The sequence below is a fragment of the Pteropus medius genome, unplaced genomic scaffold (genome assembly GCF_902729225.1).
Source record: "Pteropus medius unplaced genomic scaffold, Ma_sr-lr_union100, whole genome shotgun sequence".
Taxonomy (NCBI): domain Eukaryota; kingdom Metazoa; phylum Chordata; class Mammalia; order Chiroptera; family Pteropodidae; genus Pteropus; species Pteropus medius.
Window position 1 is genome coordinate 2,049,722 of NW_024354499.1, and position 16,957 is coordinate 2,066,678.

Here is a 16,957-nt window from a genome sequence, read left to right on the forward strand (position 1 = left end):
CTTGACTGTGGTAGTTCATCCTAGGGCCCCTTCCTGCAGCGTACCCACTCCAGGGCTGAGCTTGTTACAATAGTTTCTCTTTGCTCCGAACCTGCACGCAGCTGACTAGTTCACATGAGAATCAGCCATTGATCTAGGAATTTGCCCATATTATGCAATTTATTTGAAATATTAGAAATTGTTTTCCATCTATCTGTTGATTTGGCTTTCCTAAATAGATCCTCCCTCCTGTTAAGATCTTCAGTGAGGTGCCTCTTTTTCTAGGTGATGGGTAGTGTTCCTCCCTCCAACTGATCAGCCTGTGTGTGACCCAGCTATATTATCTGGGATTTTTTTTTTAAGAGGTAGAGTAATAGGTTTATTGAAGTGCAGAGCTACAGTTCTCTTGCGAGAGGGGGTACCCGAAAGTGGGATGACCCCTTATCTGAGAATTTTTACACTTTATGTACTTTACTTGATATCCTGGCAATTGACATAAACAACATTTGGCATCACTTTGCTACTTATAAAACAAACAGCAAACACCCAGTCTGTAAATATAGTATTTAAGTTTTACTACTGAATCTCAAAACTAGTTGGGATATTTAGAAAGAATTTAATTTGGCTGCTGAGTGGAAACCAAAGGGTGTATTTCTTTGAAAAGATGAAACCAGTGGGTTGATGCCTAAACACGAATGTCTGCACAGATGGAAATCCCAAAGATACCCAGGAGTCCAGCCTTTGCACAGCCTTTAGCAGAGACATTATCTGAAAAAGAGGAACAGTTTCAAAGAAAGAGTGTTGAGGAATATATTATTAGAATGCAGCAAACCAATTTATTTTTGTAAATATCTTGACTAGGGGTTGTACATGTAATTTCATGTTGCCTAAGATTTTAGCTGTACTTGTTTTGCAAAGGATAATGATGTATTAGCTTAAATAGAATGACAATTCCTGTGAATACTGTACAGCTCAATCTAGTTGATCCTATGACACTCTGCATTGATGCCACGCCTATGTGTCTTAACTTATAAGTAATAATGATCTTATACCAAAAAGTCTTAAGTAAAAATTTTTTCTGGGCAGTAGAAATGTGTCGAATGCTAATTTTTTTCATCTTCATCTACTCTCCACTACTCTGAGGAATTTTTGTTGTTGTTGTTGCCGTTATTTGTCGTTGTTGCATTCAACATTAGTGGCCCCACCTGTCTTTTACTCCGGCCTCTTTGCCATATTTAGAAACTCTATGTAAAAATACCAGTGATGACTGCAGTGACATATGTTTCCTGGATAAACCAGGCCTTTTATTCCTTCTCTGTTAGTGCACTTGCCTGCTCTTTTCTTGGACCAACTTTATCCTAGATTCTGAGAATATATCTTTTTTAAACATCTTTGAGGAATAATTAACAAACATATTTGTATATATTTAAAGTATATGACATGATGATTTCACATACATATACATTGTAGAATGATTACCAAGATCAAGAAAATACAACCATCACCTCACATAGTTAACATAGGTAACTTTTTTGCATACGTGGTGAGAATGCTTAAAATTTGCTCTCAGCAATTTGCAAATATGCAATATGTATTATTAACTAGTCATCATGCTGTATATTAAAGAACCCAATAGTTTTTTCTTGGCACCCAGGAGTCCTATTTCTTTTCTTTCATCTTATATGTTAACTGGTCAATTTCTCCACCAGATTATGTGTTCCTTGGGGGCAGAGTTTTATTCATTTCTGTATCCCCCTAACATTTAGCAAAATTTCCATACATGGTCAGTATCTAATTCCCAAAGTAAACCAAACTGAGTCTTGTTTCACTTTTTTTTTTTTTGTATTTCACACAACACCTAGCAGTGTCAGGTAAGCATATCAGAGCTTTCAGAAAATATTTGGTGAAGAAAAGATTTGTTGGTACTCACCTGTCTTTTCAACCACTTCCCCTTTATACAAAGGGACATGTCTGCAGAGCTGCTCAATGGGTGACCCGAACAGGAACCAGTCCACATCTATGATCAGAGACTGCAGAGGGTTGTACTTGACCCAGGTATATTTGTTGGAGAACATTTTGTTCAAAACCTAGATCAGATGTTAGAATGGAATTGGGTAAAATAAAGTGACATGAGCTGGGGTATCTTATTCTAAATTGTGACTTTTCCTCTTTCAGATTATTACATCGAAGGCAGTCAGGGATCTCAAGACGTCATCTCCTTCTGACCACTAGGTCATCAGAGAAGCGCCATTATTTCCAGTGTTAGTCTGCTCTGGTGACAATGAAACCCAGAGAGGGTGAAACTCATGCCAAAGGTGGCAAAAATGGAAAATTACAGAGGGAGAATTAAATCCCAAATTTCTAGCTTCATACAGTGTTTATCTTCACTACACTGTATAGTTTCTTTGCACCTTGTGTCCTCAGATATTATAACCACTCATTTTCCTGCCAGTCAGTATTTCTTAGAGCCCTGCTCTGAGAACAGAGGCTGTTCAATTCTTTCTACAGAGACACTGGAACTTATTATAAGTTTTTGTATTTGGGACTGCATGGTGGAAATCAAGCTAAAAGATGTACTCTTGCCTCAAAAACAATAAACGTGAAAACACTTTAATAAGTGGAGGGTATCACATCTACTATAAGGTGTAATATTATCTTCCTCCTCACCCTCTTCATTTCTTTATAGGCACCAGTATTCGCTGCCTCAAGAACAGGGAGTAGTTAAGCGTACTCCAGAATTACCTTCCTCTCATAGATGTACCGTTTGAGTTGGTCCAGAGCAGGGATGGCTTTATGGTTCATCTTCAGGACGTAGCAGGCTCTTCGGGACAGCACCCTCGATGCGATGTAACCCTGAGGCACCAAAAGTACAGTTACTGCCTCTCCCGATTCCCTGGGTTCTGCACTTGGTGAGGATGACATCTGAACCTTGAGAAGCCTTGAGTATGCACAGTGAGGACATGTGATTGCTTTTCAATCTGCAATCAGTTCTATCCATCTGACTTCTTTTTCATAGTATTTTTATTTTTTCATTTGTCATGTCTATCTCTGAAATTTTGAAAACCCATGACTGTGCCCTACGTTTTATGTGACAGAACCAGGGTTTGCAGTTTGCGATTTGAAAGACTGAGAAGCAGCAGGTCTCTGTTTCTTTCTATAGACTTTGTCCAGCCTCTTCCTCAACTTAGAGTAAATTCCATAATCTTTAGAACCATGCTTTCCAATATGTTAGTTATTAGCCACATGTAGCTATTTAAATTTAAACTCAAACTAAATACAATTTAAAATGTACTTCCTCTGTCACACATTTCAAGTGCTCAGTACACACAGTGGCTGCTTCTTTCTGGAAAACACAGTTTCAGAAAGTTCTATTGGACAGTGTTACTTCAGAAACTCTCCTTAACATCCCCACGCCCACCCCGACACACACATACATGCTTCATCTATTCTTCCCTCCTTTACCATCTTCTCTCCATCTTTTCTCTGCCTCAAACTCAAGCTGGCTGGATAGGGATGGGTTGAAGGAAGTTGGGATTGGAAGAGCAGTGGAGGGTGAGGACGTTGGAGCCAGAAGGAGATTATCTCCATCTCATTTTCATCTAGAGTAGACTTTTCTCTACAGAATTCCAAATACTCAGGTAGCCTATAAGACTGTATATAACATAAACCCTTCTACTTCCTGTTTTTCAATTCTTTCAAATTGCAAGTTCCTAAAATTCAAAAATAGACAGAGACCAAGCCTGATGATAGTGGAAAATGCATGAACTAAATCTTCACCACTTCGATTTTTAAAAGATAGTTGTGGGATTTTCCTGACAACTGCTTAAAAACCGTTTCACAATAACTTCCTTTTAACCTGTATCTTTCAAAGACTCTCTACTTTCAACTGTGTTCTGGAAATCCCAATACCCATGAGGAGGAAGCTTGTGAGGAGGTTTCTAGACGAAAAGAAGAAGAAAAGCACATTCAGATGACCTAATTATATCCACAGTGCTCATATCCTCTGCCCCTAAGTTAAAGCAGGTTTATAACTATTATCGGTGAAACAAATGGAAAACAAACAAATAAATAAATAGATAAAGGACAGAATAAGTTTCCTGAGCAGGTTTCTGAGACTTATTGTTAACAATAGTAACTAAATCTTGGAGATAGTTTGGTATTTTTTAAGTAACACACTTTCCTTCTTACAGAAGAAGAATGACTTATTGCATATACCACATACATAGTTAAATGTGTATAGCTGTTCTAGATTTCTGCTATTTTGCAATTTTTCATGATATGATTTTTTTCTGCATAATTTTTTTTGTATGAGAAGCCCTAATTCATTAACTTACTCATTCAACAAATATTTTTAAGAGTCTGTGTGCCAGACACTATTTTGGGCTTCGGTCACTCTCTCTGAGCCTGTAATGAGACATCGTCACATGCCCAGTTTCTGCTTGCAGAGGTCAAGTAAACGTGTATGTTTCTTGTTATGTTTTTTTCTTAGAAGTGATTTTGTTTTGTTTTGTTTTTTAATCAGTAGTTTGATTATTTAAAGGGAAAAAATAGAAGTAAGAAAATTCTGATGAAATCGAAAGAGTAGATTTTGGAATTCAAATATGTACTAAATGACTACCTTCTGCCCTTCAGAAACCCAGTCTTATAGAATATAAAAATTTCCTCGCTCTTACGTGCTTATAGTCAAAAATCGTCGTAGAGGAGCACGATCCTGAATGAATGTTAATGATAGCGGTATTTTTTTCATTGTCAATTGTCATTGTCTCTTGCACATTGCCACCTTTGTTGTTTGGGCTAATGATGTTATAAACCTAGATTGAGAACAAAGACATAATGGTTTTTCCATTAATCACATGCATTTGAAAGGATCCCTCCCAGCAAAATAAAGCCGTCCACCTGCTATGACCAAGAAATTGAAGCCTGAAACCTTTCTGCTGGGATCCCAGACCAAAAGTACGTACTAAAATAAAGATGCAAAACTCTTCCTCATAGTTTACTACATATTGTATGGGAGAATCAACGACAACACAGGAGAAATGAGACTGGTGACATTCGAAAGCAATAGGTTACATTTTTTAAGGTATTGCAATTGGAAATAAATTATGGCATTGTTTCCATTATTGGCCATTTCTGGGATTCTCTCCAAAATAGACCACATGGACACTCTACTGTCCTTCAAATTATCTTGTATCTTCCTTTTCCTCTCCCCACACTATCAAGCTATAAAGTCCATAATGAATCGACTCACATCGTATCCATGAGATTGTGTTCCAAAGATGGCCAGCGCCACCAGAAATATCACCTGAAAAACAGAGCAGTCACTTCCATTCCTTGTAGGGTAATCACTGAAGGGGACACTAGACAGGAAAAGTGTAAATATCTCAGAAAATGCACACTGAGGGACAATGGTGAGTCATCATGGGTGGTCACCGATCCATTTCTAAAGTATGAAACACACACACATTCACCCTTTTGAAAGGTATTTATTGAGTTCGTGATATTTTTCAGACACAGGTTTCTACTTTTGTCAACCAATTCCCAGCCCTTCCCAACATCAAAACCTACACAGCATGTGCTCCTATGCCGGGAAGAACTTGGGGCAGGTGGGCAGTGAGGAAGGACTGATTTTACTCTGAGAATACCTTGGTAAGACTCACACTGGTTTTGAATTACAAGAGATTAATTTGCATTTACTCGTAAAAAGAAAAGAATTATTTAATTCCTTGAGAGCGAGAAGGTTAAACAGATTGAAAATGATTCACGGGCAACAGACACAATGGATTCCTAAAGGAAACTATGAAAATAAGATGCTTGGGGGCATGATTGACTTTTGAGGCTGACACCAAGGAAATCTCCCTATTCTCCTACTAACCCATGCCTTAGCGACACCATCAGACACGTGTTAGGCCAGCAGGCCGTGAGACTGACACTGAGGCACTCAGGCAGTTCTGACAGTTTTCTGTAGTTATGTAAAGTCTGATCCAACGAGCCGATCCTGGTTTCGTGCTGTCTCTTCTGAACATCACAGTGTGCCGCACTGTCATTGAAAACTGCTGGTGGCGGGGGTCTGCAGGAAGGCAGACATTTTGAAGAACCATCAGTAGGATTTTCTCCTTCATTTTCCATATAGCCAATAACATTTCTCTCCTGGTGACTGCGTGTGGAGCGTGCAACAAAAACCTGTATGCAGATATCTAACCTGCCTACTTGCCTAGGGATGCGTCAGCTTGACTTCAGGTTTCTAGTAATCTCTGACACGTCTATGTATTCTATTTTATCGATCTAATATAGAGGTTTTTACAGATGACTGGAGAACTGATCACCTTAGTGGTATGATTAGAAAGAACTAGGGAGGTGTTCCCGCCCCCAAACAACCACCCACCAACATCGTGATAAATACACAATGGTACAGGTTTGTGTTACCGGGTTAGGTCTCTTCTTGGAAAATCAAGAGACTCTTAGGGCACGGAACTCTTTAAGCTGACAGTCTTGAACACCTTATGGGGAGGCACTTGTCATTTGCTTTCTCCGCCAGCAGCTAAATGAGAATAAGAAACAGAGGCTGGGGGAAGGAGTGCCACTCTGCCTCAGAACATGGCTACTGCCCATGCAGCACTGCAGGGCGGCATGGGAGACTGGGATCAGGGCTGGGGTCAGATGGAGGGAAAAGGGAGATCATGGCAGGGATGTTTTGCTACTACTGCTCCTGTAAGTGGGGCCTAAAATGGGTAAATGTCAAGTCTAAATCCCACATTTACTAGCTTGGGAAAATCTCATTTCTCTGGGCCTCAGGCTCCTCATCCGTGGAATGGAGTAATACTACGCATAGAGCTGTTGATGTGAATAGATGAAATTATTCATGTAAGGTGTTTATCATAGGGCCTAGAATGCACTTGGGAAAAGACTGCTGCTACTGGTATTATTATTATTATTATTGATGTTACTAATATTATTTTAAAATTCACTTCCCTTTTGGATAGTAAATGCGTTTGTACTAAAATGCCTAAATTCCCTCCGAAGCTCACCATAAGAATTGTTATTAAAAATCCTCCAAATTAACATTCTTAAATATTTCCAATTTTTTTCTTTATAATATTTTAGTAAACATCTCAAAAAATACACAATGGACATATAACTATCCTACTTAATATTCAACATTGTTCCTGCCCAAAACATCATAAATTCAATCACAGAAACTTAAACGCATACACAATGTTTGTCTAAGAACCCTGAAATACAGCGCATATTGGATATGAACACTCTCTGCAAGAAACCACCACAAGAGTATAAAGAAACACAAACAAATACTCACAAAGATTTTCATTTTGCCTGACGGGAAGGAGGTGCTGGAGCGAGTGAGGCTGCTTGGTGCAGCTTGTACCCTTTATATTGGCTTTCAGGTGTGGAAATCTTCTCGGATCGATCTCTTTGAAAAAGACCATGTCATATCTCCGACACACCCCAGCAAACTCCTTTATCAGGATCGAGACCCAACCACATAACCTAATATCAATGAAGTTCATTAGTCAGTAATGAAATTTCACCACTTGGTCATTCTGTAAATATTCCTCGCTTATCTGCTCCATGTTACACTTGAGAGTTCAATTTCCACCCTTTAAAAACATTGCAAGACGCTTATTTTACACAAACATCTTATAGACGTATAAGAACATATTCCTAATATCTCCCCTGATGGTAAAGTCCTCCCTTTAGACCTGAGCTGGATCTTCATTCAGTATCTTTTCATCCTTGCCCTGCTCTCAAGGAATGGACCTGAGACTGGAGGCAAGAACAGTGGCTGAGGGAGCCTGCTTCGAAACAAATAGCCTTGTGACTTTATTTCTCCTTCCCTTTAGAGTTGGTGCCAATTTTCAGAGCTTTATGAGGAACGAGGCTCAGAGATTTCCCTGCCCAATTACCAGGCTTAACCAAATTTTTACAGTAAACCTTACTCAAAACACTGTGAAAACTACGATTTATATATCTCTACTTATCTTGAAGTACATCAAGAAATTCTCAGATTAAAAAAGAGAGAGAGAATAAAGTTTAATTTGTGTAATCTTTATAATGCCACAATCAGAAAAGGCTAGCCAGTTTTAGGAGGGGATCGTGAACTCAGGTGGGGAAATACAAAAACAAATAAGAAATTGCAAAATTGTTAAATATTGAGAATCACTACAGCAAGCAAAGAAATAACATAAATGAAGTCCTTGATCTACAACTACAGTGACTTCCTAACTGCAGCTTTTTTTTAAACGGGGCTTTTAAAAAGCAGTCGTTTGGGCAATTTGGGGCTTACCTAGTTCACTGGAATTCCACTACACTGGCTATTCGGTTGGGGTGGATGTAAAATGTTCTGCTTTTAAAAATCTTTCTGAGATAGCAGTAGCCGGAAGGATTACAGTTTTGTGGTACCTCTGCCAATTTTCTCTCATATCTAACTCCAAAGTCCCCCCAAATTCCCTCACCTATAGACATGAGGGCAGATGGAGGTATTACCCTCTCCCCTCTACTTTGTTCCCTGCCTGTCCCCAGGAGTTCTGAGTCTATAGGTTTGATCATGATGATAGTTAGCATTTATGGAGCACTTGATATGCTCTAGCACTTTTTGAGCACTTTGCATATATTGACTCATTTGATTCTCATAACAATGCTATAGGTTACCTTTTGTACATGTCTCATTTTACAGACAAGAAAACTAAGTTAAATGACTCCTCAGTGTTACACAGCTTCTCAGAGCAAGTGGGAATCTGAGCCAATCTGACTCCATAGTCCACACTCTTAACTACTAGTACTGCGTGACCTCCCTCTGCAGTTGCTGGTAAGTGTAACTTCTTGCCTTGCTGAGATAGGGTGTGGGGGCATTAGTAAGGAGGCTTCTGCTTCTAGAATGTTTCTTGACTGAAATACTGGCTTGGAAAAATCATGCCTACCCATAACTTAGTGGTGAACACTTTTAAATAGAGAGAATGAGACACCATTTGTAAAAGTTGTTGTAAGTGAAATTCATGGCTAAGCTGCCCAGCTCCCACTGAGGGGGTGAAATCGCTAACATGGAAGGGCCTCATGCTGGCTGTATCTGCACCTTGGACACTGATGCAGAAGGTCTGAGAAAGGGCACAGACATGTGGACTTTTAAACCTCCACGGGTGGTTCTGATTGAAAGAGCTGTTTCAGAACCTGTTCAAACCCCTCATGATGAAACTAAGACTCGAGCAGTTTAAAAAATGTGGCCAAGGTCATATATATAGTTAGCGGCAAAGATAAGACTTTTGCTTGCTACTTTAGTGCTCAAACAAAATAGTAAATTCACTTGGTTTGTTGCCTTTATTTACATACGTTTAAACCTATTTTAACTGCTACCTTTTTTATTATGAGACCTAAATTCTCTATTTTTCTGTTTCCTCTCTTTCGCCCCTCTTCCCTTTCTTTTCTCTCTCTTATACACAATTTATTTTTTTAACTCTTCTTTTTTATTTTGCAGGCATTTCCATTACATCTGGATATACCATAATGTACCATAATATATCAGACTCAACATGTCTAAAATAAAAGTTGCATTTTTTTTTTCCCAAAAGTAGTTTTGGGGTTTTTTTTACTTTGTTATTTCCTTTGACAATTTCTCCAGGTCTTCAGGCTCACTTTAAAGTCATCCTTGCTTCTTCTGCCATTTTCCCTCTATAATGCCTCTCCCATTTGTACTTTTCTTTTCATCTGTCGACTCATACTCGATTCCTTGTCCTCACCACTACACACTGTCCCTGTTATAATGACTTTAATAGTCAGAATAATTGGCACGAGCTACTGTAACAAGCAACACCTAAAGCTCAGTGATTTGACAAAAGGAACTTTTATTTCTCACTCACATAAAGTCCAATACAGATAACTTCATGGTGAGTGGCTGGCCAAGTGCTGATTTATGGATTCCAGCTTTTTCCTTATGTAGCTTCCCTGTCTTCCATATGTAGCTTTATGGTTATTCCGAAATCATCGAGCTAGCAAATGGGAGTTTAGATCAACAGCATGAGAAGACACATCTGCTTTCACTTCTTCAGATAGAAAATGACCACATCTGTTCATTATCCATGGTAAGGAGCAGTCACGTGACCATATCTAGATGTGAGGGAAATGAAGCCAAGAAGAGGAAGCCTGTCTATGCCAAAAGACCAAAATTTTCTTTCTGCTTCCAGGCTGCCCATTCTTCCATCCTCAACATCACTATGCAACATCTATGGCTTTAAAGTACTACTTTGCCTTCATTGCTCTTGTGTTCAAAAACTTTTTAAAATTCTCCATCAACTCTAGGACAAAGTTGAAGACTCTTAGCTTGGGTTTTAACTCACTCTACAGTGTTCTTCTAAACAAACCTCCCCAAGTGGTATGAGTGAGAAAATATTATAAATGAAGGAAAAAAGATGTGATCATAAAAGTAGAAAGAGGTTCATGTACACAATTGTCACAAAAGACACTCAATCCATTTGACTATAATTTCCCTGTCTTTTCCTGCTGTATCCTAAACTCCCCATTTTTTATTCCTTTTATACTACCTTTATCCATTTTGTTTTTCTTCCTCCTCTTCTTCTTTCCTTCCTTCCTTTATTTCTCTTCTTCCTTCTATTCTTATTGACTTTCTACCTTATGGAAATCACTGGAAGAACTTTCTGAAAGGGATAGAAGGATGAACTAGACACAAAGAGTCTCTACTCTCAGAGAACTTGCTGTCTATTATAAAACACAAATAACTATTAAAATATAATAAATGTTAAGTATCAGAGGAGAGGCATGAGTAGAATATAATGATCCACAGTACAAATTGTATTGGCCAAACCTGTCAATGATAAGCAAAAAATATATTTATATGCTTCATTGTTTTCTTCATTATGTAACTAATCATTCCTTTCCTTAAATGGTCCTAAATTTAGCTAATGTCTTTTATTTAATGACCCTAAATTCACATACTGAGGTCATAACATATACCCTCCTCTGTTCCCCAACTCTCCCAAAGTTCCACTTTGATATGGTACAGTCAGCCTATGAATTCATTTTCATGTCATTTTTTGCCATACCCAAGAAAGAGCTCAAACTTGCTGTTAGGAGGGGAAAAAATTCAATCTAAATGGCCCTGGGATGAGGGTATAGTTATTTGGGCAAGCTAATGTAGGTTCTATCATAAGAAAATATTAATTTCAATTTAAAAAATACATGTAAACTATGTACATGATGTAAAAGAAGCAAATAAGAAAAACACAAGGAAAAAATATAAGTAAACTTTGATCTGATTTTAGCAATGCAAAAGATTTTCTAAGCCTAACGGTAAAGAATAAATTACAAGAAGAAAGATATATATATAAGCTTAACTGCATAAAATATAAAAGATAATCGTTTTTAAACCAGCAAAATTTAAAGGCAAATTTAAAACTCAGAAAAATACTTTTAACACTTATGAGAAACAAATGACAATATTTTCTATGTTTTTCCTTAAGAGTGAATTCTTTATTTTTATAATTAATAGACAGTCAAGTGCTTATTAAAAACCTCCAAAGGGTAATATTTTTAACTTACAAAAAGTTTTCATAAATCCACAGGAAAATAATGAACACACACATCTTTTTAATGGGCAAAAAACCTGATTAGAGAAAGATGAAGTGATAACAAAAGATGGTGAATGGTTGAAGCTTCAGAAACATCCCACCTGTATTTGAATTTCAACGTCTCCAATTTCTCACACATATTTTCTCACACAAAATCTTCATGTGAAAAAAATGATAACAAAGTGCCCCCTCAAAGCATCCTTGTGAACACTGATGGGCTCACATACATAAAATACAACAGTCACTGTCACAGAGTAAGCTCTCAATAAAATTTACCTAATATTATTATGATTATTTATTGTAAATGAAACATTTCAACCTTGCAAATTTTTAGAGAATTGCAAATTCAATCAGCGTTATTAAATTAAATGTAAATGAAACTAAGGTATCTGGAAAGTCCCTAATTATTTGAATGTTTTTTTTTAAAAAACCACCTCTAAATAAGCCATAGATTAAAAAGGAAGTCAAAGAAATTGGAAAATAATTTTAATTGAATAGAATTAAAAATACAACATATAGAAATTTGTGGGATGAAGTTCCTTAAGCAGTGCTTACAGAAAAATTTGTAACATTAAATACTTATAATAGAAAAAAGAAAGGTCTCAAATAAATGATCTAAGTATTCATCTTAAGAAACCTGAAAACAGGTTTGGGTTTAATATTGAATTAAACCCAAAGCAAGCACAAAAAAAGAAATAATAAAGAGCAAAAATCAATGAAATTGGATATAGGAAAAATAGAAAAAAATTAATGAAAAGCACCAATGGTTTCTTTTAAATATTCAGTCAAATCGATAAATCTCCAGACTGTTCAAGAAAAAAAAAAGACATGAATTGTTAATATCACCAATAAAAAGAGGATATCACCACTAAAAAGAGGATATCACCACCTCACTGATTTTACACCCATTAAAAGAATAAGGAAATATTAGAAACAACTTTATATTCAACAACCTAAATGAAATGGGCAAAATTCTTAAAAAAGACAAACTACACAAGTTCACTCAAGAAGAAAGAAATACCTTGAATGGCCCTATATCAATGAAAGAAACTAAATTTGTATTTTAAAACTTTCTCACAAAGAAAATTCAAGGTCCAGATGGTTTCATGGGCAAATTCAACTCAATATTTAAGAGGAAATTAATATCAATTCTATACAAATTCTCCCAGAAAATAGGAGAGAAACTAACACATACCAGCTTATTTTATGAGGCCAATATTGCACTGATACCAAAAACAAAGATGTTATGAGAAAAGAAAGTACAGACCAATATTTCTCATGAACATGGATGAAAACAATCTTCAAAAACATTAGCATATTAAACACAGCAATATATAAAAATAATAATGCATCATGACCAAGTGAAGCTTTTCCTGGGAATTCAAAATTCCTTTAATATGTGAAAAATCAATCAATATCATTCAACATATTTACTGTAAAAATAAAAAGCCATATGATCATCTTGATAGAAAAGTATTTCTTTTCTCTGAGTATTTAATGCTATACATTTCTCTCTAAATTTATATACTCACAATAACTCTAAGCAAACTAGGAATAAAAAGGAATTTCTTCATTCTGATGAAAGTCATTTATAAAAAACCTTCAGCTAACATCATAATTAAAAATTCATAAAAGAAAAATGAATAAATTAGACTTCAATAAAGTTAAAAGTTTCTCTCTTCTAAAGAAACTTTATTTATGAAAAGTTTATGAAAATAAAAGACAGACTGAGAGAAAATATTTACAAAAGATGTATTTTAATAAAGAACTTATAGCTAAAATACATAAAGAACTTTCATACTAATAATAAGAAAACGTACATTTCAGTTTTAAAAATTCAAGATGCTACAATCACTTTGGAAAACAGTTTGGCAATTTTTCATAAAAGTTCATTGTAATTATCATGTGATCCAGAAATCCCACTCTTAGGTATTTACTCAAGGGAAATAAAAGTATATGTGTACATTAGAACCTGTATGTGAATATTTTTAATGGTTTTATTTGTAATCACCAGAAATAGGAAATTAACCCAAATGCCTTTTTATTTTTNCCATTAAAAGAATAAGGAAATATTAGAAACAACTTTATATTCAACAACCTAAATGAAATGGGCAAAATTCTTAAAAAAGACAAACTACACAAGTTCACTCAAGAAGAAAGAAATACCTTGAATGGCCTTATATCAATGAGAGAAACTAAATTTGTATTTTAAAACTTTCTCACAAAGAAAATTCAAGGTCCAGATGGTTTCATGGGCAAATTCAACTCAATATTTAAGAGGAAATTAATATCAATTCTATACAAATTCTCCCAGAAAATAGGAGAGAAACTAACACATACCAGCTTATTTTATGAGGCCAATATTGCACTGATACCAAAAACAAAGATATTATGAGAAAAGAAAGTACAGACCAATATTTCTCATGAACATGGATGAAAACAATCTTCAAAAACATTAGCATATTAAACACAGCAATATATAAAAATAATAATGCATCATGACCAAGTGAAGCTTTTCCTGGGAATTCAAAATTCCTTTAATATGTGAAAAATCAATCAATATCATTCAACATATTTACTGTAAAAATAAAAAGCCATATGATCATCTTGATAGAAAAGTATTTCTTTTCTCTGAGTATTTAATGCTATACATTTCTCTCTAAATTTATATACTCACAATAACTCTAAGCAAACTAGGAATAAAAAGGAATTTCTTCATTCTGATGAAAGTCATTTATAAAAAACCTTCAGCTAACATCATAATTAAAAATTCATAAAAGAAAAATGAATAAATTAGACTTCAATAAAGTTAAAAGTTTCTCTCTTCTAAAGAAACTTTATTTATGAAAAGTTTATGAAAATAAAAGACAGACTGAGAGAAAATATTTACAAAAGATGTATTTTAATAAAGAACTTATAGCTAAAATACATAAAGAACTTTCATACTAATAATAAGAAAATGTACATTTCAGTTTTAAAAATAGGCAAAATATTTGAAAAGGTGGCTTACTAAAGAAGATATACAGATGACGAATAAGTCCATAAAAAGATGTTGAACCTCTTTGGTAGTTAGGAATATGCAAATTAAAACCACTACATACATATTAGAAAGGCTAAAAACAACAAGCAAACACAACTGAAAATTCCAATTGTTGTCAAAGACATGGGGCAACTGGAACAATCATACATTGCTGGTGGGAATTCAAGATGCTACAATCACTTTGGAAAACAGTTTGGCAATTTTTCATAAAAGTTAATTGTAATCATCATGCGATCCAGAAATCCCACTCCTAGGTATTTACTCAAGGGAAATAAAAGTATATGTGTACATTAGAACCTGTATGTGAATATTTATAATGGTTTTATTTGTAATCACCAGAAATAGGAAATTAACCCAAATGCCTTTTTATTTTATTTTTTTTAGGCGAGGCAACCCTTGGTTGACCTCACAGATTGCAAGGACCTTGTCAGTTTACAATCTCTATTTTTTTTATTTTTTACACCTACAGCATCTGGTCTTCCTAGGTGGTCTCTCATCCAAGTACTAACCAGGCCCGATCCTGCTTAGCTTTCAAGATCAGACGGGATCGGCCTTGTTCAGGGTAGCATAGCCATAGACCCAAATGCATTTCAATGATGATTGAATACATAAATTGTGGTACATTTATGTAATGAAATACTACTTAGCAAGAAGAAAGGATCGACCCACTGACACACAACACAGATGAATCTCAAATCTATTACACTGAGTGAAAGCAGCCAGAATCAAAAGATTACCTACTTTATAATTCCATTTACATGACATTTTAGAAATATAAAACTAAAAGGACAGAAAACAGTTTAGTGTTTGGCAGGGCCTAGGGATGAGGGGTAAGGTTGCCCATAAAGGGACACAGAGAACTTTTGGGGAGGAATGGCAATGTTCTATATCGCTTTTGCTGGTGGTTTTATGACTGCATACATTTTCAAAATTCATAGAACTGCAGAGTCATAAGGATAAACTTTGCTGTTTCTAAATTACATTTTAATAAACTTGATTAGGAAAATAATATTCATTAAATATAAAAAAATAAGCAAAATGTAAAAACAAATTGAAAACCGAGGGACATATTATACAAGAAACCCACTTTAAATATAGACACACACACACACACAAAATAAATACATACATACATACATACATACATACATACATAGTAAATATAGAGACACAGATAGGTTCAAAGTAAAGATGTAAAAAAGATATGTCACCTAACATAAATTTTTTAAAAAGCTGGAGTACCTATATAAATTTCAGACAAAACAAACTTTAGGACAAGAAAATTATCAGGATAAAGAGAGGCATCACATCATGATAAAGGTACCAATCCTCCAGGAGATATAACTATTTTAACATATATGCACCTAACAACAGAATATCATAAAATATGAGGCAAAAACTGATAGAACTACAAAGAGAAATAGCTAAACCTACTATTTTAGCTGAAGACTTCAATACCCCTGAACAGTAATTAATAGATCAAGTAGGCATAAAATCAGTAAGGGCATAGTTGAACTGAACAGTACCATCAATCAATTGGACCTGATCAGTGCATAGGATTCTTCAGTCGGCAATGGCAGAATATACATACTTCTCAAGCTCATGTGAAACATTCACCAATAAACCACATTCTAGGCCATCAAACATACCTTAACAATTTAAAAGAATAGAAATCATACAAAGTATGTTTTCAGACTACAATGTAATTAAATTAGAAATCAATAACAGAAGATAACTGGAAATGCCAAAATATCTGGAGACGAAAAATATGTTTTTACATAACATATGAATCAAAGAAATCTCAAAAGAAATGAAAAGGAAATGTACTAAAAAGTTAACAGTGATTATTTCTATTTAGTAGAATAATGTGTCAATCAATTTATTTGGTTATTTTCCATGTTTTCTACAATTTCCTATGAGTTACTTTTCTGATCAAAAAAAGAATTCGGATATTTTTTAAAGAAATATTTAAAAGGTACAATGTACTGGCTATGGTAACCACTTGTGTAAGAGAGGAAGAAGGGGTGAGGAATCAGAGCTGAGAATGACTCAAGTGCCTATCTTGATTGACTACTTGTTAAAAATGCCATTGAAATAAACAGAAGTTAAAGAAGAGATTATCAAGGTTAAAAAGCACAGAGCCAAGTCAGGAGTACTGCAGAGTCAGGCTCCTTGCCTTGGTCACTTTGAGTCTCAGCATCACCAGTTATCCTTTGAACATGAAGCCAAACTACAGTGGGTTGAGATATGACTGGGAGGTGAAGTAGAATCAGAAAATCTACATGATACTTTTGAAAGATGTAAAGGGAAGGAGAGTTATAAGCTCTCTGTATGAAGAAGGTAGAGT

General features: G+C 35.4%; 1 protein-coding gene and 1 pseudogene across 1 annotated transcript; both read right to left on the minus strand.

Annotated features, from left to right (window-relative positions):
• Positions 1-664: 664 nt before the first annotated feature.
• On the minus strand, positions 665-6,105 carry GKN2 (gastrokine 2). Its single transcript, XM_039852514.1, has 6 exons — positions 5,852-6,105; positions 5,228-5,336; positions 4,653-4,790; positions 2,722-2,832; positions 1,910-2,066; positions 665-747 (listed from the first exon to the last, which is right to left on the minus strand). Exons 1-6 carry the CDS (start codon positions 6,103-6,105, stop codon positions 665-667), a joined length of 852 nt encoding a protein of 283 aa, XP_039708448.1.
• Positions 6,106-15,070: 8,965 nt separating this feature from the next.
• LOC120594710 (uncharacterized) lies at positions 15,071-15,189 on the minus strand (annotated as a pseudogene).
• Positions 15,190-16,957: the final 1,768 nt, after the last annotated feature.